At 47.2% G+C, this 25161-nt stretch overlaps 1 protein-coding gene across 1 annotated transcript in view; it reads right to left on the bottom strand.

Annotated features, from left to right (window-relative positions):
- LOC144122102 (Golgi-associated plant pathogenesis-related protein 1-like) overlaps nucleotides 1-25161 on the bottom strand; it is a 179966-nt gene that overhangs the window by 30662 nt on the left and 124143 nt on the right. Inside the window, exon 3 of the mRNA XM_077655627.1 lies at nucleotides 9112-9247. Coding sequence (XP_077511753.1) covers nucleotides 9112-9247 — 136 coding nt within the window. The remainder of the gene's footprint in view (nucleotides 1-9111; nucleotides 9248-25161) is intronic.

Raw genomic sequence — 25161 nt, 5'->3', positions numbered from 1 at the left:
CTCAGGCGAAAATAAACCAGCGAAAGATCAAAAACACATTCGAGGGCTCGGAAGAAGACTTTTTCGAGGAACTCAGAAAAACCCACATTGTCGATAGTGTGGACCAGGACCTCCCACCCTACACTGGGGCTACCAATCCGGAACTGGACAGACTAATAACAGAAGCGGAAGTGAGAGCGGAAATTCTCAGCCTGAAATGCAAAGCTGCTCCAGGACCAGATGGTATATCCAACAGGATTCTCAGAAATCTCGACAACACCTGTATCACCAAACTCACGAACTACATGCAACTAGTCTGGGAACGAGGAAAACTCCCGTTGCAATGTAGAACAGCGAACGTCATATTGATCACGATGGCAAGACGGGCGAGTTGGTGATACATCTGGGAAAATAGCGCAAAGTACAAGGACAGCAAAGAAAGGAAACAGGACCAGCGCTAACCTCACAAACTCGGAAAACTGAGACCCATGTCTCTCACCTCCTGCGTTGGAAAACTCAAGAAGAAGGTGATATAAACGAGGCTTTCTAACTAGATGAAGTCGAAAAGGCTCTGGCCCCACGAAATAGTCGGCTTCAGGAAGCACCTCAGAACGCAGGACGTAGTGCTGCGACTAAAGCACGACATCGTCTACAAGTGGCACTCAGGTGATACGAAAGCTATTCTGGAGCTTGACTTCAAGAAGGCCTTCGACAACGTGCACCACGCGGCCATTCTTGAAAACCTCGGAGACATGGGCGTTCGAGCTAAAACAGTCGCATACGTCAGTAGCTTCCTCTCGGAGAGAAATGTTAAGCTGACATTCTTGGACGCAAAATCATTGAGCCTAAAGATAGCAGGGAAGGGAACACCTCAAGTATCCGTCCTGTCCCCCCTGCTCTTCAACATTGCGATGATGAAACTCCTGCAAAGACTCAAAGCCATCCCAGACATCAATTTCCGCCTATGCGCTGACGACGTCAACGACTGGACCAACCAGAGATCAGACGAACAAATTGAAGATAATCTCCAACTAGCGGCGGACGCTGTGGTCGATTCAGATCAAATAAAATCAGTTTATTTCCCATCTTACAATACAGATGGAGGAATCGTAGAAAAAAGCTTCCTTTGGGCAGCTCGACGAGTCTACGATCTTAATATCGGCAGAGAGGCAGCATAAGAATTCTTACAATTTTTAAAACAAGCGCATCAAGGAAACACCAAAGAATACACGGAGCAGCAATATGTATACACAAGAAAACTTAAACCACGTTATTCAAAAACAAATTATGAAGTCCTCGACGTAAAGAGGAAAACAAATCGAAATAAATGTGGATAAACCTGTTTAGAAGACATGGAAGAAAATGGGCCTCAATTGCTCTCCTAAAAAATTCGAGCTATTGATTTACACCAAGAGAAGAGCGAAACACGATATCGAAATTACGGTGGAAGGACTGAAGATTCTAGCATTCAGCCAGATCGGCGTCCTCGGACTCATCATCCAGGCCGACGGGAGGAACACGAGCATGTTAAACATACTGCAAGGATCCGTCGCGCAAGTCATGGGGCTCATCAGAAGAATCTCACTCAAAAGCAGAGGTCTGAAGGAAGGGTACTTAATCAGAATAATGCAGGCTTTCATCACCAGCCGAATCTGCTATGCGATCCCCTACCTGAAGAAACGCGAGGGGAAAAGAAAAGATCGAAGCATCCGTCAGAAGGAGGAGTATCAAGAACGCACTTAATCTCCGTCAGCCAACCTCGACAACAAGATTACTTGTTATGGGAGGGCACAACGCAGTAGACGAGTTTGCAGAAGCCACACGAACCACACAGATAGAGTGGCTCTGTCAGTCTGACACCGGGCGAGCAATACTGACATGGGTGGGGCTTCAACACGACAGGGGCTCCATCCCAAAGGTTAGTCTCGGCAACGGGTACAGAGACAGCCTCTACATCCCACCGACGTCAAAAAATACGAGCCCAATCCACCGCAAGGAAACAAGGCTATAGAGAGATATGGACTCGAAACCTCCGGAAACAGTGGCATACACGAATGCAGCCACCGCACAACCTGAGGCCGCGGTCTCCGCTGTGGTAGACGGGGCAGGCATCCCCTTGATTACAGCATCAGTTAAAACGAGAAACGCTGCCATCGCAGAGGAAGTTTCTACTGCACTCGGGTATGTCTGGACGCAAGCCAGCACCATAATTAGTGACAGAAAGACAACAATCTGGAACCTCGCCAAGGCAAGGATGGCGGCAGAAACGAAGAAAATTCTCGAATCCAGGGAGATTTCCCGCAAGGTAAAAATGATTTGGACCCCTGACCACGAATCGGCACCGGGGAATGAAGACGCACACGCGCTAAGCTCGAAACGCCTACTACAGGGTGAACGCAGAGCGGCTTGACGACCCGGCACCCGAGGAGCGGCTGAACACCTTCAGAGATATTTGCGACTACTACAAACTCAGTAGACAATCCCACGCAACGCCGCGCAAACAACTCGGCAAGAACAAGCCAGGAGCCTGAGACGACTCCAGGCAGGCAACTATCCGAACCCACATCGGCTATACCTCATTAGCATTGGCGGCACAGAACACGACAGATGTCAACAATGCGCCCAGAGAGGGACACTAAACCACAAAATCTGGCAATGCCCCTAGTCACCTGGGGCTGCCGCAAACATTCGTATTGAGGAAGTTTGGGAGTCTGTCCTTCGAAGCTCGAAACTCGAAGACCAACTCAAAGGCATCCGCCTGGCGACTGAGGCGTCGAAGAACCAAGCGGTTCGCCACACAGGCCTATAAGCGCGGAGTCACCTACTCCCTCCCAAGTCTTAGTACCTGAGTTCTGAATGTAAGGGTGCCTCCTATATCGGTGGACATTAAATTTTGCTCTCTCACTCGCTTAATTTCTTAAAGTATGAATCAATATAGGCAGAGGCCAGCTGTCACATATTCTGCGGCCGGAAGTCGCGTTTATTTAATTCGGAAGCCCTCGGCGCGTGTGACAGCGTCGCGTAGCTGCTTGGCCAAGCATCATAGAATGTAAAAAAATCGTGCACATACTGCTGCTATTCAGGCAGGTACAAAGAGCTTAGAGACACTACGGTCAGCCCTTTACCCTGCCGATCCCTCTGAGAAACATGCAGAAATAGCAACTTAAATAGGTAGCAGTCGTGCTTATATCCCCGTGCACGAAATGTACTTAACAGTAACAATAGCAAGCTCAGCGCACGGATGTCGACGATGTGCTGGTGATTGAAACACGCGCTTCGCCTGGATAACCTTAGGCCTGCAGCTGGCCGATCCGGTTACCGCTTGGACAACACTGCACCATCGAGTCAAATCAATAAATTTAATTCTGATGCATAAAATTATCGTAGATGGTAGCGTACGCGAAAGACGTCAACAAACGACACGCCAGCGCATAAATGTGCTTGTAAGAACCTGTTTCCAGTCAGCACCTTACTTGGCCGACTACCTTCAGATAGGTGTGTAACAATGTGTGTCAGATATCCGTACAACGGCCTGTGGAAATCTGAGTAGTGATGCACAGCACACACCCACACACGTTAGGTGATTGAGCGCATCAGCGACGGAAGCGAAGAACACGTAAACACGCATTCTATGCGCCGCCGGCGCGATCCGCCCGCAGTCCAGCGTGCCGCGCGCGCCGACAGATGGCGACTGGTGTAGAGAGTAAGAACGCTCCGGCAGCTTGCTGGCGAGGGTAAAAGAATCTGGTCTATACATTGTTTCGCATCGAATGCGCAGCGGACGCCGCTTCGCTAGTAGCCTGCGCTGTAATAGAACGTCCTCTGTTAATAACGCTTTGCTGTTTACAGCATCATGTCGCGATAAACTAAAATAATGGCAATTTCAGCGACGCCTGCAATTGCGGAGCTAGTGGAACGCTGCGGGCGCCAGGCGAGGCGGACTGCAGAGGTGGGCCAGCGGCAGATGCGAGGCGATTCTCGCGAGAAATTGTACTCGTATCAAAATTTTTACTTGTACCAGAAACTCTTTGTCGATCAACGATCCTAAAAAATGATATATTTGTCACATTTCTCTATCCCAGCGTTTATGATTTCCGTCAAAAACATTCTTAAGCAGATTTTTATTACGCCGACGGACGAGATTCAGGCCAGCCGGCCGGCCGCCGAGCAGACTCGTTTTACTTCACGTTCGCACATACACAAAAAATAAAAACAGCTATGCTATCAGAAAGGCTGCCTGCTATATTCTAGCAATGACAGCATTCCTGCACAAGAGCCGCGCTTTCGGCAACGCCGCCGTCTGCAGGAGCGCCGGGCGACGAACTGCGCTGCTCCCCGGCTACCCTGGTCGTCACTAAGCCTAGCTGGTTTCGCATCGATGCTGCAGCTGAGGAAGCTTCGGAACTAGCCAGAGCCACAATAAGTACTCTAGTCAGAAAAGGAAGTACTCTAGTCACCATTTTACTAACAACGCCCCATAATAAAATAACGTTATGCTCGACATCAGTGACGCCTTCAGCAGCGGATTTAGCAAACGCCAGGCGACTTGCACCAATCAGGCGCAGCAAGCGGTTATCACTTCAACGAACCTCCGAAATGACACCTTTTTGGACACTCATCTATCCCAGAGCTTGTTATAAACTTAAACAAACAATACTATCGTGTTCGTGTCTGGTGAATGTTTTAGCTAGGTGACCGATCTCACGAAGACACGGTCGGCAGACTGGTTTTGTCGGCGTCTCGGGCGTCAGAACATGTCACACTGCGAAGACATGTGGTCGTCGGTCGCGTTAGTGTCGTTGTCGGCCTAGTGTGTGAGCTTGGTCTGCCACAGACACGGTCTGTCGACCCAGTCGGCCGATCATCGGTGTCGTTGTCGGGTCTGCGTCGACGTCGTGTCAGGCTAGTGGGCAGGCCCTTAAAGGAAGGGTAGATACTTGGGCTTGTTGGTTCATTTCAAGGGTAGTATTCAAAGCGCAAAAAAGACAGGGACAGAGAAAGACGACACCACAGAGCGCTAACTTCCAACAAAGATTATTTCGTAAAAGAAGGGTGGTTTTTATATACTGACTTATCATACAATTACTATCAAACCACAGCTAGCAAAGCATATCAGACAGATATTAGAGCTCCTTTGGCAACAGAGTTACTGAAGGGCTACTCACACAATCATCTTCCAACATGAAAATCCATTCCGCTTCAATTATCTCTCGTGTTAGGCGGTTTTTGTCCATTTTCAAGACCTTACATTTTTTTTAGGAGTAGTATACAATGACACACAGCGCAATGGCCTGACAAAGCTTTCCCACGCATATCACTAACGTCACGCCCATGTTCCCGAAGCCTATCATTCAGGCATCTGCCTGTTTGGCCTACATACTGTTTGCCACAGGAAAGAGGTATCTGGTAAACGACATTTTCAATGCAGTCAACAAATTTATTTTTATGTTTCTTAATACAGCCAAACGCCTTTTTGGATTTCGTCAAATTTTTCGTGCACAAATAACGTAACTTTTTAGAAGCTGAAAAAACCACTCCGGCTCCCTAACGCTGTGCTATTTTTTTAAGATTATGGGAAAGCCGATGAAAGTAAGGGATGACAGCAACTTTTTCTTTCTTAAGCGTAGCCTCTTGAATTTCTTGCGTTTTTTTCTGGCAGAATTTTTTTAGAACACCTTCCGCTACAGAGACCAAAACATGAGAAGGGTAACCAGCGTTCTCCAACCACTAGCACTGCTGAGAAAAAACTTTCATGCATGAGGTGCGGAAGGACTTCATTAGATAATTAACAAAAGAAAGGCGAACAATGGATCGTTTTACGTGTTTAGAGTGTGCTGAATGAAAAGGCAATAATGGTTTTTCGCCTCGAGGTTTGAACATCCAGCATGTCCGATCATGATGCAGTATGATGTCGATGTCTAGGAATTTGATTGCCCCCTTTTGAGGTAGTTTAAACGTTAGTTCTAGAGGGCGGAAATGGTCACGAAGCGAAGTGCTGACATTAAGAACATCATCCTTGAAGGAACCGTCATTTCTGTTAAGTACAATAGGAAAATCATCAACATATCTAAAAAAACTTGACGACATTGGTATCTTTTCCTATATCCGCAAAAGACCTGTCCAACTGGGCTAAAACAAGTCGCTAAGGATGGGTGCTATGCAAGAACCTATACAAATGCCTTGTTTTTGAAGATGTGGTTTTTCGTCCCACTCTATGAATGTAGACTTAAGATAAAATTTTAAAAGTTCTAGAAAACCATTATCCGAGATGCCAGATGCATATTGAAAGGCAACAGGTCCATACCAGTCGATACAATCTCCAACACAAGATAACAAAGCCTCATGTGGAATGGAATAATATAGATATTTTATGTCAACCGAAAAAACAGAAAGGCCATGTTCCGCATGTGACTTGATAAAATCTAAAACCTGCTCAGAATTTCGGACAAGGAATGGATCTTAAATGGATAACAAATTCAGGTTTTTTTTGTAACAAAAGGGCAACAGATTTTTGCCATGTATCATTCTCTGATACAATAACTCTGAACGGAACATAAGTTTTATGGGTCTTTGCATTGAAGAATACCTGAAGGAAGTCTTTTTTACATTAATTAAAAAACTGCGCATAAAACTGGGACGCAGACAGAGAAGAAGACAGGACGAGCGCGGTAGATGCTATGTGGGGCAGACTGGACGCTGCCTAAACGAACGACTACGAGAGCACCGCACGCTGGAAGATTCATGGGCGGGGGGCGGCCATTTGGCCAAGCATTGTAAGCAGTGCGGGTGCGTGCCGGTGTTTGATGCCACGTGTGTGCTTGGTAGAGGAGGCACAAGGTTGGGGCGTGAGATTTGTGAAGCTTGTCACATTAACAGGGAAGGAGATAACTGTGTAAGCACAACATCACTTGCCTTGTCCAAAAAAGAAAAAAATGTACCTAAGGAATAGTTTGCCCCATTTTGATTAGAATGTGCTTGTACTGTTTCTGCCCTGTGTGCACATGCTCCACTCAAAATGTATCTAAGGAATAGTTTTGCCCCGATTTGATTAGATTGTGCGTGTACTGTCTAAGCCCAGTGTACGCATGCACCACTCAAAATGAATTTATGTACTTTTTTCTCGCAGTAATACCTTAGATGATGTTTAGCGCTCGTCCTGCCTTCTTCTCTGTCTGCGTCCCAGTTTTATGCGCTAGTCTTTTAATTAATGATGATATACCAACTAGCCCAGCTGTCCGCATTGATAGCACTGATTTCTGTTTTACAATCGGTAATTCCGTTAAGAACAGACCCAAGGTTCAACCTAGTACACAGTTTCTTCGCTTCAGCTTTTTTATCCTTGAAATTTTTACAATTGGATAGCAGTTAAAGGCGGAGGAAACAGCTTCACATGCTTTCTTATGAAAGAGTCCAGAAGGAAATACAGCAAATCCTCCTTCTTTGTCTGCGGGAAGGAGGCACAATGAATAATGTTCTAGGTTAGACTTAGCTCGATTTACGGGAAGTCTTGAAGGATGCAATTTACATCGCCAAGAAAACCTGAATTTGTTATTCATTCAAGATCCATTCCTTGTCCGAAATTCTGAGCAGGTTTTAGATTTTATCAAGTCACATGCGGAACATGGCCTTTCTGTTTTTTCGGTTGACATAAAATATCTATGTTATTCCATTCCACATGAAGCTTCGTTATCTTGTGTTGGAGATTGTATTGACCGGTACGGACCTATTGCCTTTCAAAATGCATCTGGCATCTCGGTAAATGGTTTTCTAGAACTTTAAAAATTCAATCATAAGTCTACATTCATAGAGTGGGACGAAAAACCTTATGTTGAAAAACAAGGCATTTGTATAGGTTCTTGAATAGCACCCATCCTTAGCGACTTGCTTTTAGCCCAGTTGAACAGGTCTTTTGCGGATATAGTAAAAGATACCAATGTCATCACGATTTTTAGATATGCTGATGATTTTCTTATTGTACTTAACAGAAATGACTGTTCCTTCAAGGATGATGTTCTTAATGTCAGCACTTCGTATCGTAACCATTTCCGTCCTCTATAACTAACGTTTGAACTACCTGAAAAGGAGGCAATCAAATTCCTAGACATCGACATCATACTCCATCATGATCGGGCATGCTGGATGTTCAAACCTCGAGGCGAAAAACCATTATTGCCTTTTCATTCAGCACACTCTAAACTCCTAAAACGATCCATTGTTCGCCTTTCTTTTGTTAATTCTCTAATAAAGTCCTGTCCGCACCTCATGCATGAAAGTTTTTCTCAGCAGTGTAAGCGGTTGGAGAACGCTGGTTACCCTTCCCATGTTTTGGTCTCTGTAGCGGAAGGGGCTCTAAAAAAATGATGTCAGAAAAAAACCCAAGAAATTTAAGAGGCTACGCTTAAGAAAGAAAAAGTTGCCGTGATCCCTTACATTCATTGGCTTTCCCATAATCTTAAAAAAATAGCGGAGCGTCCGGGAGCCAGAAGGGTTTTTTCAGCCCCTAAAAAAGTTAGGTTATTTGTGCACGAAAAATTTGACAAAATCCAAAAAGGCGGTTGGCTGTATTAAGAAACATAAAAATAAATTTGTTGACTGCATTGAAAATGTCGTTTACCAGATACCTCTTTCCTGCGGCAAACAGTATGTAGGCCAAACAGGCAGATGCCTGAATGATAGGCTTCGGGAACATGGGCGTGACGTTAGTGATATGCGTGGGAAAGGTTTGTCAGCGCATTGCCGTGTGTGTCATTGTATACCACTCCTAGAAAAATGTGTGGTCTTGAAAATCCACAAAAACCACTTAACACGAGAGATAATTGAAGCGGAATAGATTTTCTTGTTAAAAGATGATTGTGTGAGTAGCCCTTCAGTAGCTCTGTTGCCAAAGGAGCTCTTATATCTGTCTGATATGCTTTGCTAGCTGTGGTTTGATAGTAATTGTATGATAAGTCAGTATATAAAAACCACCCTTCTTTTACGAAATAATCTTTGTTGGAAGTTAGCGCTCTGTGGTGTCGTCTTTCTGTGTGCCTGTCTTTTTTGCCCTATGAATTCTACCCTTAAAAGAGCTGCCCTCTAAAACATACACGGCAATGTGGCCACGAAGGACGTATGAGGCAAGGAGCTACTTACCCTGACCGGCCAACCGGGCGCTAGGATCGCTGCTGTATGACATGTAGATGTTTTCTCCATACTTTCGTTGGCGTCTGTGCTTGAATTGTCCAGTCTTGGCTAACCGGTAAGCCCACGCTTGAGCGTAGCGGTTCATCTGCGAGAATAAACACATCAGGTAGTTTAGAAGAACTTCTTGTTGGGCTAGTTGGTGCATTTTTTTGAAGAATCACGTTGCGCATTCAGAAGAGACAAACACAGAAAAAGGCAAGAAGACGGAAAGAGCGCAATTCCTGTGTTTCCTGTGTTTGTCCCTTTTGAATGCGCAACGTGGTTCTTCAAAATAAACACGTCCAAACACCAGTGGTATAAACGAATCTTTCCATTCTACTGAACGCTTGTTACAAAGTAGCGCAAATGCAACAAATAATCACCACATTCATTTATCTTCTTTAGAGCCCAACTGTCGAGTACAATCCTTTACATTTGTTAACCACTCCTGCTTCGGCTGCAGCAAGTACTGTTTTCTTAGTTCCTGTGGAAACCAAATCGAGCACATTTTCATACCAACATTGTATGTGGATAACCTCTTATACGTTTTGATATGTGTGCTTTCTAAGGACCCTTTCCATTGCATTGAAAATGCTCGATGCGCAGGCTGTGTGTACCGTCCTTAATTATTCATAATTTAAATAAATGTTGCACCATATTTCCACTCCTAGCAAAGCATCGTTTATTGGCTTTTCTTATCACCACGAAGGATTCAGATTGTATGAGTAAGGTACAAACTCTAAGTTATTATGTGAATAGCCTGGACGTGGTTATGTTCAAGGTGATTTAGATGAGAAGAGCAGGTGTTCCCCACGTGTGGTGCTGTAAATATAAAGTGACTGTGATTATATGCATAGTATGTGAAATAATGTTTTCTCCCAGTGAAAAAAGGCTCTCCCTTAGCAGAACTTTGATGCGGCAGCATATCCTTGCTCTTCATACGGGTGTGCTTAGTATCTTTTCGGTTTGTATCTAGCGTGATAGTAAGGAAACGGCATTTGCTGGCTACATCGATGGAATGAGAATTAAAAGGGAACGATGGAATGCAGGCAGGAGCCTTGTGACTGCAGCGAAATACCAAGACTTTCTTTTGGTAGGGTTAACCTGCATGTAGTTTCGATGTCACCGCAGTAAAAAGTTATCGACGTCAATGAATATCATTCGTGTTACCGACCGTACTGGTTTATCAGTAGCTTGTAGAGTAATAACGTCAGAATAAAACAAGGGTAAACATTCAGTAAACTAACTGAGGGGATTGTTAATAAAAACAATAATGGACATGAACCAAGAGTGTAACATTGGAGAGCGCCTATAATTTTTAGTACGGCAAAGCACTCATTATTACTTAATAATAATAATAATAATGATAATAATTTATTTTGTCACCATCAGTAGCAATTGCCGGACAGACAGGCCGGTCTAAGCCTTTTGATGGCTTGTAGTACCGTGCCTAAAAATATACATAGTAACTGGAAAGCATGGCTCATGCCTATATAGTTGAAGAAAGCAAAATAACAATAGACATGAAAAAGAGGACACTAAAAATTTTAGATTCATTCAAAATAAAACTGAAAAGAGCATACAGGCGCAAAGTCTAACAAGACGAAACCGATTGCACTAACGCTAAAACTAATTTTCCATTCATTCTTCAAAAAGTCTCTCAGTTTGCCTCTAGAGCTTGCCGTAAAAATTTCATCTGGCAGTTTCTTGAGGGCAGCCGGAAAAAAAGCGCAAAGCCTTGCCTCACCATACCTCATGTTTGACCGAGGAACAATGACACGTTTATTTTTTCTATGTTCTCTCGTCGGTATAGTTTCCTGTTTAAGTTCACTCTACCAATAGTGCTTAAGGACAGCAGTATCAATTAATAAGGATTTGAAGTTTGGGAGCCCTAGTTCACGGAAGATATTTTCAGCTGCAAAAATGGGTTTGTTGTGCGAAAAGTTTTTAAGAATATTCTTTAAAATGCTGTCGATCGTGCGTATACCGAATGATCCGAGCAAAAGGATAAGATGGTGATACTGCAACTTAACACACTGTACGCCAAAACATGTACAATCGTTGTTTTACAGATAAAGGCACAAAACTTTTGAGATTAAGCAACAACCATGCCATTGACCTCAATTTACAACAAACATTCGATAAATGGTAGTGCCAGGTTAAGCTACTGTCGAAAGACATTCCTAGATACTTAACACATTCCACATATTCAATAGGTGAACATTTACAAGACACAGCTTGAAATATGCAAGCAAAATGAATGTTAATAACAGTTGTCTTTATTGGAGAGCGAAAAAAGACGTGCTGTGTTTTTTGGGCGTTGACAGCAATTCTATTGTTAGCAAACCAGCACATTGCATTGTAAATGTCATTTTACAACAAATCAGTGGCCAATTTGTTGGATATATGCTTTGCCAGCAACACTGTGTCTACAGCATATTGGAACACTAAAGAATAGCCAATGTGAAGTCATTCACAAAAATATTAAACAACAATAGAGATAAAATTGGCCCCTGAGGTACACCCGCATTCAGCGGCAATTTTCAAGTGAAAACGCCCTTATCACTGGTGGCGACCGCTTGATAACGTTTGCTTAGGTAGTCTTCGAGAATGTGGTAAAAAGGCCCACGGAATCCTGACAGATACAGCTTGACTAACAAGATTTGATGGTTCAGGGAGTCAAATGTTTTCGCTACATCTAAGAAGAGAGCACACGGGAAAAGATTCTGATCAAACGTTGAAAACAGTTCATCGGAAAATTCCTCAAGAAGGGCAACAGTACCGCGCCCAGAGACAAAGCCAAACTGGCGATCATTCAGGACTGAAAATTTGTTAAGAAAAGAAGACATAGTGCCAAAAAAAGTTTTGTAAGACCTGGGGAATTACAGGCAGGATAGAAATTGGCCGATAGTTCTCAATCTTATCTTTATGTCTTTACTTGTGTAGGGGTAAAACAACTGCAGTTTTCAGGCGTTCAGGAATTTTGTCGCCCTTCAAAAAACGATTCAATATTGTTAGGATTCTGGTGGCAGCCCGTCTGGTTTAGCTGCGTAGTCGGCCTGGGACACCTGCAGCCGGGGTCCCTGCACGACGATAGGGATCTTTGTTCCCACGGCCTGTCCCCGCTTGGGTTATTGGAATCGAGACGGAGGACTCTGCCGCCGTTTGTAAACGACATTGTTCCCGGCAGATCAACCCGTGTGATACTGGGCAGTTAGCGATCGCCAACCCGCGCAGGAGTGGCTCACCCATTCAACTGTTCCGGCTCACCGGCGCCTCGCCCATTCGGCCTTCCCGGAAGACGTGTCCGGCTTGACAGCGTGAAAAGTCTTGTTCCGACGCGAAGACAACGCTCTCTCTGAGGGGGGAGGGGGGCGGAGTGACCAGCGGCACCGCCTCTCTCTCCGGCGAGACATGTGACGGCGGCGTGTCCCTATGTGAAGTGGTGTGTGTGCGACGGCGCCAGTTTTAGGCTACGCCCAACCTGGTGAAGACCTCCTCGAACCTGGGGAATCCTAGTGACCGGACTCTTTTAAAACCGGACGACGAGTGCCGTGACCATGGAATCCTCGATCAACCTCAGATCTTCTCAGATACTCCGACCTTCCCCCATCACCCTCCAATGGGTTCCTAAATCTTGTAATAATGTAAATAAACACCCTGTACAGTTTCCTTCACAACCAATTCCGACAACGTTATTCGTAGAAGGGACCTGCGGCGCTCAAAGAGTCAGCTCACTCACGGGCCCCGCAATCTCTAACTACTGGTTGGCAGCAGCTGGGATGGACTGTGCGACATCGTGCTTTCTCAACCGGTGAGCGTTTCGGCATTTTCATAAAGGATTCGCAAGGCTTCAGATTTTGAGAGAACAATCCAGAATCACTGGGAAGTGTATATCAATTGAGAAAGGGTAATCTCACGGCATTTTGAAGATAGCATTTCCAAAGCGGAGAAAGCGTTGTCAAAGACATGAAATTGTCAAAGCCGGACTTGGTGTTGTTATGCGAGGAACTGCCAATAGAAGCAGAGAGCAAAATTACAAAACCTGAAATATGCAAGACAATTCAAAAACACGTAGAGGACGATCAGCTGGTAGATAAGTGGAATTTGCTACGGGAAGAAAAAGCACGTAGAGAGAAAGATGATCAGGAGGAAAAAAGAAAAAAGTAAGTGGAATGGGAAAAAGAAAAGGAACGGCAAAAGTAGGAAGCTGAAAAATAAGAAAGAAATCTAAAGCGTTTGCAGCTTGAAAACGAAAATCGGAAAAAGGCGACAGTACTGGAGCCGAGGCTCCTGAAGGAGCAAGCGATGTACAATCTTATAGAATGAACAGATTCATGCAGCCCTATGAAAGTGGAAGGAACATAGGATTGTACCTGGGAAACTGAGAGAACTTGCGAAAGGGAGACATGGCCGCGAAGACTTCTGGCACTCTTGCCATGTGAAGTAGCTGAAGTCCTAGCGAGACTTAGCACACAAGACGCAGCTGACTACGAAAAAGTCAAAGCCAGCCTGCTAAAAAGGCACCGGCTGTCAGCCGAAGCTTTCCGACAGCGCTTCAGGAGCACAGTGAAAAACTATAGCGATGGCTATCCGGATTTCGCTTATGGCCTAAAGACGAATGTAATAGAGTGGCTAAAAGGAGCCGAGGTTTACGAAAGCCGAGACAAAATCATCGAGTGTTTTTTCCTTGAGCAATTTTACCGTAGCCTTCCCCAAGTGGTGAAACTGTGGGTTCAAGACAGGGAAAAAGTCTGCACAGTTGAAAGGGCCGCAGATCTAGCAGAGGAGTACGTTTCGCGCAGAAGGTTTAACACAGAAGAGGGTGTGTCACATGCTCGAAATACGATGCGAGATAAAGGACCTAGCAGAAAGACGCTAAGTGCTACAATTTCGCAGCAATCGGAGGCAGCGAAGGTAGCGCCAGAAAAACGTGAAGAGCAGGCAAAGAGACAGGGAGCAGACAAAGCCGCGAAAAAAGAGTTTGAGAGTAGTAGGCCATTTCGTTGCTACAACTGCAATGGTGTCGGGCACTTTGCAGCCAAGTGTACAAAGCAACGTTTGGTGTTCTCGTGCGTCGAGGATAACGACGAGAACCTAGAGCTCTATAAGCCATACCTGCACGAGCTGCACGTTAACGGGAAACCGTGCGGGGTGCTTCGTGACAGCGCCGCGACGATGGACGTTGTCGATCCATTTTACGTTGCAGCGGACGATTTTACAGGAGAAGTCTCGTGGATAAAACAGGCAGTATAAGAACACAGTGTATGCCTTCCAATAGCTAGAGTGAGAATTTCTGGACCGTTTGGAGAGCTAATCACTGAAGCCGCGGTTTCGAAGGCCGTGTCACTGCAATATCCTTACCTGTTCTCAAATCGATCAGACCAATTGCTACGCGATTGAGGCCAGAAGCTCGGAAGCGGGGTGATAAAAGCTTTGACAAGGTCGAAAACTCGCCAGCTCGCATCTCAAATAAGTCTGATTCCTGAACCTCAGGTAGCCAGAGACGCACCAGCCAGCATATCGTTGCAAACCAGTGAGGAGGGAAGAGAACCAACGAGGAATGAAAGCCTGACAGCTGACCGAGCAGTTGAGCGGCCAGGGACTTCAACCACTAAGTCGGAAGAGAAGGCTAAAAACGCTGAAAGATCCGTTTTATCTCCAAAATAGCGTAGTTTTGATCGCCTCCTGCAGGTGAACAGGGAGTTGTTACGTTTCGCCTACGACGCGCGGTATAGCCGGCGCGGATGCAACGGACGCCGGGGCTTCGTTCAAAGTGGCGGTCATTTTGGGCCCGTTCAGTGCTGCCGTAACGCCTCCCGCCAAGCGCGTCCAGGCAGGTTTCAATGCCACGTGTCCTCGTGTGTGCGTGCGTGTGTGTGTGCATGTTGGTGCCCACGCTTGTCAAAGCGCGGCAGCCGGGGAGAGGAGCTCCCCAACTGGGAGGCGTGGAGGTCTGACCGGCGCCGGCCCAGCGGACGCGCCCGTCACGTCTGTACATGTCCGTGCGTCGCCGTCTCGTGCGACTCATCCCAAGCCGTTCCTTCTTGCCCTCGACTCCGAGGGTATAAAAGGCAGCTGCGCCGGACGCCAAACGGGGACTTCGATTTCTTCCTTCGAGTAACGTGGTCGCCCTGACCGGCTGCTCTTTTGCGATGCCAGAATAAACAAGTTGTTCTGTTGCCAGTCGACTCATTCTTTGCCGGGACCTTCGGATGTTTCCAGCTGTGCCCCAGGCCGCCAGGCCAACGCTACCCTTGGGGCTTGCAACCCATTTGCAGCAACTGGTTGCCAGCGGTGAGATCCCGACAACGGAGGCCAGCAGCGAAGATATGCGGTCAACTGTATGCTGAGCAGCACAACGACCATCCGGGAGCAGTGCAACGAGCCCTGTGTGATGACTGATTGCCTGCAGCGGAACGACTGCGCTGAATTCATGGCTGCGAGGTTTGGTGAGTGCGGGACTTCCTTCTTCTGAGTTTTGCCAGGCTTTTGTTAGTGTCAGAAACAGAGCTGGTAATTGTGTTGTCGTTGCTGCCGGGTTAGTTTTCGGCAAGACAATAGTTGGCAGTAGAGAAAGCAGCATTCGGAGCAGCCATGGATTTGAAGTCGTTGCGCAAACCGAAATTGCTGGAGCTTACAAGAGAGTTGGGTCTGGATGTCTCAGACAAACTCAGAAAACCAGAACTGCTAAGGGCTATTCTTGAGTTGGAGGCTGAGGATGACGAGCTGTCGGAATGCCTTGAGACCATTGAGGCGAGAGAGCAAAAACAGAAAGACGAGCGCGAACGTAAAGAGCAAAAAGAGAAAGACGAGCGCGAACGTAAAGAGCAAAAAGAGAAAGACGAGCGCGAACGTAAAGAACAAAAAGATAAAGAAGAGCGCGACCGTCAACACGCTTTGGAAATGAAGCGTCTCGAGGTAGAGATGGAACGCGCTCGTAATGGAAGTCAGGCACACGGTGCAGGAGAACGAATATCGTTCAAAATGACTGACCTGATGCGGCCGTTTAAGCTTGGAGAGGACATTGGTTTGTTCCTGGTTAACTTTGAGCGAACGTGCGAGAAGCAGGGGTTCTCTCGGGAAACGTGGCCACAGCGCTTGCTCACTTTGTTACCCGGCGAGGCGGCCGACGTAGTCGCTTGCTTGAAGAGAGAGGAGGCAGAGGATTTCGACCAAGTGAAATCGAGTCTGCTAAAAAAGTACAGGCTGTTAGCGGAGGCGTTCCGTCGGAAGTTCCGGAAAAATGAAAAAGGCAGAAGTGAGTCATATACAGAGTTTGCCTACAGGCTTATGTCAAACATGCAGGAGTGGCTCAAAGAAGAGAAAGCGTTTGGTGACCACGAGAAAATTCTGCAGTGTTTCGGGCTAGAACAGTTTTATAGTCGGTTACCTGAGAACGTGCGGTACTGGGTCTTGGATAGGCCAGACGTTAGTAGAGTGGCTAAAGCCGCCGAGCTAGCCGAGGAGTTTGTGACGCGTCGGGCTAGCGGAGCTAAGGACGGTCAAAAGGGTGAATTTGGCTCCAAGTCTGAGAGGCCGAAGTTCACAACCATGAGAGCAAGGGGGGACACACGTGGTGCGGATGCGAGTGAAAGCAGTCCGACCGAACGTAAAGAGACGGCGGCAGCCGAAGCCGAACGCAGAAAGCGGTTCGAGAGGAGGCAAGCGCGCGTGTGTTATACGTGCCAGAAGCCGGGTCACTTTTTGGCGCAGTGTCCAGAAACAAAAAGAGAAGTCGTGTGTTTGTCATTATGTAGCACTGACGAGAACATGAAGCTTCTCGAGCCTTACATGCGAGACTTCCTGGTGAACGGGAAAGAGTGCCGAGTGCTTCGTGATTCCGCAGCTACAATGGATGTAGTTCACCCCTCTTACGTAGAGCACGATATGTTCACGGGCGAGTGCGCATGGATCAAGCAAGCCGTGGAAGCTCACAGCGTGTGTCTGCCCGTAGCAAAAGTGCTTATTGAAGGACCTTTCGGAGCACTTGAGACGGAGGCCGTAGTGTCATCTATGCTGCCCCCCCCCCCCCAGTACCCGTACCTATTTTCGAACAGGTCCGATCACCTCCTGCGCGAGAAGGGGCTTTTGTTTGGTGAGGCTAGCGTTCAGGCCTTAACCAGATCGAGAGTTCGGGAGCTCGCTGCAAAGGCGGTAGTTGCGGGGCCGACGTTGTCGAACAATGAGAAAGGGTCGGAGGCGCAGCAAGCTGATATTCCGAGCACGTCAGAACTGGATAAAATTGAGCCTGTAGCGTTGAAGGCACCAGGTACTGGAGAGGAAATGCCCGACACGGGAAAGTTAGAAGAGCTTCCGGTCGAGCTTCCGGGACTAGGCTCAGTGACGAACAGGGAAGACACTGATCAGGTCATTAGTGACTTAATCATTAAAGCACCGCTGTCGGCTGAGCAGAAAACCGAACTACACCAACTCTTACAAGAGTTTCAAGGTCAGTTCTCTGAGAGGCCTGGTAGGACTTCTGTACTTACTCATGATATAGAACTTACCTCGCCAGAGCCAGTACGATCCAAGGCGTACCGGGTGTCACCCCGCCAGCGCGATATTATGGAGGCTGAGGTAAAGAAAATGCTACAGCTCGGTGTTATTGAGGCGGGTGAGAGTGATTATACCTCCCCATTGATTTTAGTTGAGGTACCGGGCAAGGAACCTCGTCCTTGCGTCGACTACCGCAGGCTTAATTCCATCACTAAGAATCAAATTTATCCGATCCCTAACATCGAGGAGCGCCTTGAGAAAGTTAGTAGCGCTCAGTTTATTTCCACCCTAGATCTTGTCAGGGGTTATTGGCAGGTTCCACTTACAGAAGAGGCTAGTAGGTATGCGGCGTTCATTTCACCAATGGGAACATTCCATCCTAAAGTTTTGAGTTTTGGTTTGAAGAACGCGCCATACTGTTTTTCAAGCCTCATGGACAAAGTGTTGCGGGGACAGGAAGAATTCGCTTTACCGTATTTAGACGACGTAGCGATATTCTCCGCATCCTGGTCTGAGCATATGGCACACTTGCGGGCAGTGCTAACCCGCCTGCGCGAAGCGGGCTTGACAGTCAAGGCTCCCAAGTGCCAATTAGCACAGGCCGAGGTTGTCTACCTCGGTCACGTGATTGGACAGGGTCGTCGCCGCCCCTCTGAAATAAAGGTGGCCGCTGTGCGAGACTTCCCGCAACCGCGCACGAAGACCGATATTCGGTCGTTCTTAGGTGTCGCCGGCTACTATCAGAGGTACATCCCCAGGTACTCCGATATCGCGGCTCCCCTGACGGATGCTCTAAGAAAAACAGAGCCCCAAACAGTCGTCTGGGGCGAGACAAAGGAAAGAGCTTTTAGCGCCCTAAAGAGCGCCCTAACAAGCCAGCCTGTGCTACAATCGCCAGACTACACAAAAGGGTTCGTTGTTCAGTGCGATGCTAGTGAGCGAGGCATGGGCGTTGTACTGTGCCAACGGGAAAATGGAGAAGTGGAACACCCCGTCCTGTATGCTAGTCGTAAGCTGACCTGTCGTGAGCAGGCGTACAGCGCCACCGAGAAAGAGTGTGTGCGTGTCTCGTGTGGGCCGTTCAGAAATTGTCATGCTACCTAGCCGGCTCGAGGTTTATTATTGAGACGGATCACTGCCCTCTCCAATAGCTGCAGACCATCTCTCCCAAAAATGGCCGCCTCCTGCTCTGGAGCCTCGCTTTGCAACAATATTCCTTTGAGGTGCGTTACAAAAAGGGGAGTCTCAACGGTAACGCCAATGGCTTAAGTCGAAGCCCCTAACGTAGGAATCCGCCTCAAAGTTGTTTGTTACTGATGTTTTCTTCCTGAGGCAGGATTTTTAACATATTGCTTTTGTTTAGTGTTTCAAAGTGATGACGTGCTTTCTAGTGCAATTTTCCAATTTGTGGACGCGTTCTGAGTGCTGCTTGACTACTGTAAGGAACTAGGCAGTAGTATAAAAGGGGAAAGAGCCTGGCAGAGCTTAGTGAGGGTTGTCTCGTGCTTGCTGACTGAGCGGTTGCGTTTCGGCGTAGTTCTAACGCTTGCTGGGAACGAGCACAAAAATGGCAACTCTCCCGAAGTCACTTTGCAGTGTCCTGTGTGATCCTGAACCTGAGAACGAGGCCTTCTCTGTGCGCTGCGCTCAAGCAACGTCGAGGGACGACCGGTTTTGATTACGAGCGTCATCGAGCGACATCCCTCCGGACAGCGGATGCAGTCCCCTGACCATCGGGATCTCCTTCTCCCGGCGGGGCGGTCTGTTACGTTTCGCCTACGACGCGCGGTATAGCCGGCGCGGATGCAACGGACGCCGGGGCTTCGTTCAAAGTGGCGGTCATTTTGGGCCCGTTCAGTGCTGCCGTAACGCGTCCCGCCAACCGCGTCCAGGCAGGTTTCAATGCCACGTGTCTTCGTGTGTGCGTGTGTGTGTGTGTGCATGTTGGTGCCCACGCTTGTCAAAGCGCGGCAGCCGGGGAGAGGAGCTCCCCAACTGGGAGGCGAGGAGGTCTGACCGGCGCCGGCCCGGCGGACGCGCCCGTCACGTCTGTACATGTCCGTGCGTCGCCGTCTCGTGCGACTCATCCCAAGCCGTTCCTTCTTGCCCTCGACTCCGAGGGTATAAAAGGCAGCTGCGCCGGACTCCAAACAGGGACTTCGATTTCTTCCTTCGAGTAACGTGGTCGCCCTGACCGGCTGCTCTTTTGCGATGCCAGAATAAACAAGTTGTTCTGTTGCCAGTCGACTCATCCTTTGCCGGGACCTTCGGATGTTTCCAGCTGTGCCCCAGGCCGCCAGGCCAACGCTACCCCTGGGGCTTGCAACCCATTTGCAACAGAGTCCCTAATAAAAGAACAGAAGTAGGACCCGACTTTGGAAACACTGCCCCTTACAGCTAAAGAGGGCATCGCGAGACGCAACATAATGATGCATGACAAGGGACGCCTACTATACCGACACTACCAGGACAGAAAAGGCAAAACATTTGATCACTTGGTCATACCCGAAAAATACAGAGCGGACATTCTGTGTCTCTGCCACGGAAATGGCTGGGCAGGACATCTGGGAATCAATAAAACAAAGGAGCGGCTATTAATGGAATATTATTGGCAGGGTTGTTTCAAAGACTCCGAACGCTACGTAAAATCATGCGATGCGTGCCAGCGCGTGGGCAACCGGGAGAGACATGGAAGGCTCCACTGAAAATTGTTCCATTGATCTCGTAGCCCTTCCGCCGGCTTGTAATAGACACAGTAGGCCCTTTGCCTAAAACGAAATCAGGCTATAAGTACTTGCTTACTATGCTATGGCGCGCGACAAAATTTCTCGAAGCAATTCCGTTGAAGGACTTGAGCTCCACAGAAATAGTTGACGCCCTTTGGTCAGTGCTCGCGAGATTACGATTTTCGGCCGAAATCTAAGCCGATCAGACGACGGTCTTTACAAGCGCCTTGATGACCACGTTCCTAGAAAGATGCGGAATAAAACTGTTATTACTCAGCTCGGTGTATCATCCGCAGTCCAACAGTGTAGAGAAGTGGCATTCGGTGCTGAAGCGGATGCTACGCGCTCTTTGTTATGAGCATAAAGCAGACTGCGAGGATTGTCTGCCGGCCACACTTTTCGTTTTACGAACAGTCCCCCACGAAGCTACGTGGTTTACACCAGCAGAACTCGTGTACGGAAGAGCCCTCTGCTCTCCCCTCCGAATGCTGAGAGAAATGTGGGAAGGGACAGGAGAGAGCCAGACAGTGGTTGTGTACGTGCTTCAGCTACTGGACTGCCTTAACCACACGAGAGAATTAGTAAACCGAAATATGAAAGCTGCCCAGGAGGCCGCCAAGGTCTATAATGACAAAAACGAGCGCTTTCGAGGTTTCACCGCGTTTGATCGGGTGATGACCCTCCGGCCATCGAGAAAAAACAAGGTGAAGTTCACTGGGATGGTCGAGTGGAAGTGTTGCAAAAACTTTCGGATACGAAATACGCGCTAAGGTTTCCAGGCAGGGGAAAGCAGGTGAGAATCTATCACTGCAATCTGATGATGCCGTTCATGGAACGCAGCGGGATCGTCAATCTGACTCTAAGTGAACCAGGAGAGCTGGACAGCGAGAGTCATGGTTGGAAGGGTGGTTCGGACGCTACTGACAACGTGGAAAACATTCTTGCTCTCTCCGCGAATGCAGATTTCCTAAGCGGGACCCAGGTCGACACGCTAAACCAGTTGTTGAGCGAATTCGCGGGCCTATTTAGCAGCCACCCGGGAAAGACGCACCTCCTGACGCACAAAATCGAGCTCACCTCTGATGAGCCGGTACGGTCGAGACCCTACAAGGTATCACGGCGGCAAAAAGAAGTAATGGACGCTGAAATTCAGTGCATGTTGGGGTTAGGGGTTGTACAGCCAGCGGAAAGTGACTCTACCTCACCGCTAATTCTTGTTGAGGCCCCAGGGAAGGATCCTCGTCCCTGCTTGTATTATAGAAAGCTTAATGCAATTAACAGGGATCAGCTATACCCGATCCCAACATAGAGGAAAGGATGGAAGGGGTGAGCGGCGCAAAATTCATTTCCACCCTCGATCTCGTACGGGGATATTGGCAAGTTCCCCATCTCTGAAGGCGCGAGCAGGTATGCCGCTTTCAACTCCCCAGCGGGCACCTTTCGACCCTTAATGCTTAGTTTTGGGTGGAAGAATGCCCCCTACAGCTTCTCGAAACCCACGGACATCGCACTGAAGGACATGCAGTGCTCTGCTCTCCCTTATTTAGACGATGTCGCTATTTTTTCGGAAACCTGGCAAGAGCATCTAGAACACGTAAAGACCGCGTTTTCCAGTTTACGACAGGCCGGACTGAAGGCAGAAAAGTGTAGATTTGGTTGCGCTCAGGTGGCGTACTTGGGCCACGTTGTAGGCCAGGGAACTAGGAGCCCATCCGAGTTAATGATTGCCCAGATTGCAGCATTTCCGCAACCAGGGACGAAAATGGACATTCGCTCCTTTTTGGGATTAGTTGGGTACTACCAGCGATATACTCCTAGCTACCCACCGCGGGCTTGTCCCTTAACTGACGCCTTGAGAAAGGGAACACCTACTGACGTAAGTTGGGATAACCAAAAAGAAAACGCCTTCAAAAGTCTGAAGGAAGCACTCATCTTGAAAGAAGTTAGGACGGCGCTAAAACGACAAAGACAAAGAGGCACGAACACAACAGGACGGGCGCCAACTTGCAACTGAAGTTTATTGCACCAAACCCCTACATTTTATGCATCAACTGAGCCGTATCACAACAAGCTTATCACACAACAAAACGCAATTTCTTCAATAGTCAGAACATCGGAAGTAGGCGCTACTTTTACAGACCAGAGATGCCTTCTGCACTATCCACTTGATAACAGCATTATTCTTACTTTATAAGTCCCCAGATTAAATGATTGCGCAACCCACATGAAAGCAATTGATCATCCAAATGATACACACACGCTTGGGCAAGGCAACCAGCGCGCAAACTCAACAATCGTGATTTAACACAAAGAGTGAAAATGAAAGAATGACCAACAACAAACGCGGAAAATTTGGTGGACATGAAAACTTAAACCTTCGGGGGAACCTCCCAGCGTCAATGTACTATAATTATCGTCAAAAATTAAAAACCTTTGAGAAAACCTCCCAGCGTCAAAGTGCTACAATATTGGTTTCTACACAAACGCCTTTTCGGTCGATAAAACACATCGATGAAAAACAATGTATGCAGAAAACTTGCAAACGTTGAAACCTAAAGACAGCCTTCGAGAAACGCCACCTCAGCGTCACTAATTGAAATGGACGGCCTACTAACGCATGCGCTTCCCGCTTTCTTAATAAAAAATGCCTCCACAAATTCTCGCTCAAATCTGTCTTTACCGCTCTTCAAAAAAGTTGTTTTGCTCAGATCCGGACTACACCCCTTGCACGTCTTGCAGTGATCTGCAAGGAAACTTCCATGATGTTGGCGCACATTCCGCAAGTGTTCACTGGCACGTTCATTAAAACAGCGACCGGTTTGCCGTATGTAAACTAAACCGCAGCTTAGAGGAATCTGATATACAACTTGTGATCTGCATTTCGTGAACAGTTTTTGATGTTTAATAGGGCAAACCGGTCGTTTCTTATCCGGTTTTGACATTGTGCAAATCTTTGACAACTTTGATGGGGCCGAGAACACAACCTGCACCTGATGTTTGCTTGCGACTTTTTTTATACCATGGGACACCTTATGCATGTACGGAATCACAGGGACCAATTTTTTTGCTTCCGGAAGTTTCTCATCACAAGGCCGCTTGAATTTCTGGATTAACATTTCAGAAACAGCCAAAATCAAATGGGGCGGGTAACCCGCTTCGTACAACCTCTGAATTTGGGCGCCGAAGCTCATAGACATCGTGTGATGGCACGACTTTCTTAAGGCATTCTGAAGGGAATTAGCGATTATTGCTCTTTTTACAAGTTTAGAATGAGCACTATTAAACGGTAACAGCCCTTTCTTAGATCTGGGATTGTACGCCCAGCATAGGTGATCCTCCATAAAAACCAATCTAACGTCTAAAAACTGCAGTTCGCGATTCACTGGTAACTCCCACGTGAACTTGAGGCCCTGGCTGTTACTGGTGAAGACTGATAACACACTTCCTGCCGCCGAAGCTACATCGGACTCATGAACATTCTTCATGATAACCAAAAAATCGTCCACGTATCTAAAAATGGATACTACACGTGGATCTCTAAGTTGAACTTTGATTTGATTCCCAACAGCTGACAAGAAAATATCACAGAGTACAGGTGCCACTGAAGACCCTATGCATACACCTTTTTTCTGGACAAAGAAGCTACCTTCAAATGAAATGGCTGTCGAGCCTAAGTAGAATTCTAACAAGGCTACAAAACTATCACTGCTAATGCCAGCTGCATTTTGAAAGCGGGAAGCGCATGCGTTAGTAGGCCGTCCATTTCAATTAGTGACGCTGAGGTGGCGTTTCTCGAAGGCTGTCTTTAGGTTTCAACGTTTGCAAGTTTTCTGCATACATTGTTTTTCATCGATGTGTTTTATCGACCAAAAAGACGTTTGTGTAGAAACCAATATTGTAGCACTTTGACGCTGGGAGGTTTTCTCAAAGGTCTTTAATTTTTGACGATAATTATAGTACATTGACGCTGGGAGGTTCCCCCGAAGGTTTAAGTTTTCATGTCCACCAAATTTTCCGCGTTTGTTGTTGGTCATTCTTTCATTTTCACTCTTTGTGTTAAATCACGATTGTTGAGTTTGCGCGCTGGTTGCCTTGCCCAAGCGTGTGTGTATCATTTGGATGATCAATTGCTTTCATGTGGGTTGCGCAATCATTTAATCTGGGGACTTATAAAGTAAGAATAATGCTTTTATCAAGTGGATAGTGCAGAAGGCATCTCTGGTCTGTAAAAGTAGCGCCTACTTCCGATGTTCTGACTATTGAAGAAATTGCGTTTTGTTGTGTGATAAGCTTGTTGTGATACGGCTCAGTTGATGCATAAAATGTAGGGGTTTGGTGCAATAAACTTCAGTTGCAAGTTGGCGCCCGTCCTGTTGTGTTCGTGCCTCTTTGTCTTTGTCGTTTTAGCGCCGTCCTAACTTCTTTCAAGATATGAACCAACTAGCCCAAATCAAAGTACTTCTTGAGCATATTTCTTCTGCACTGGGCCCTTTCCTATACTCAAGTTTCTGTACCGACCCCGTCATTACTTGTACCAACCTGATTGCCGTATCTACTTGCCAGTCTCGGGTGCTTTCCTTCTGCTTGAAGCGAAAGATCGTTCCCTTTGAAGTTCAAGCTCTCATCGGTGTTCTGCAGCCATCTTGGGGCCACATCAGGCGCATTTGCAAGATACTCAAGTCTGAGTACTGGAGGCAGGTCCGCATGTTCCATGATTGGGCACGTGTCCTTGTATTGCTTGGAAGAGACCCGACGAAAGAGCGCAGGCTGTTAGAAGAAGTGAAAAGGCTGTCAG

The sequence above is a fragment of the Amblyomma americanum genome, chromosome 2 (genome assembly GCF_052857255.1).
Source record: "Amblyomma americanum isolate KBUSLIRL-KWMA chromosome 2, ASM5285725v1, whole genome shotgun sequence".
Classification (NCBI taxonomy): domain Eukaryota; kingdom Metazoa; phylum Arthropoda; class Arachnida; order Ixodida; family Ixodidae; genus Amblyomma; species Amblyomma americanum.
This window is presented reverse-complemented; position numbering and strand designations above follow the sequence as displayed.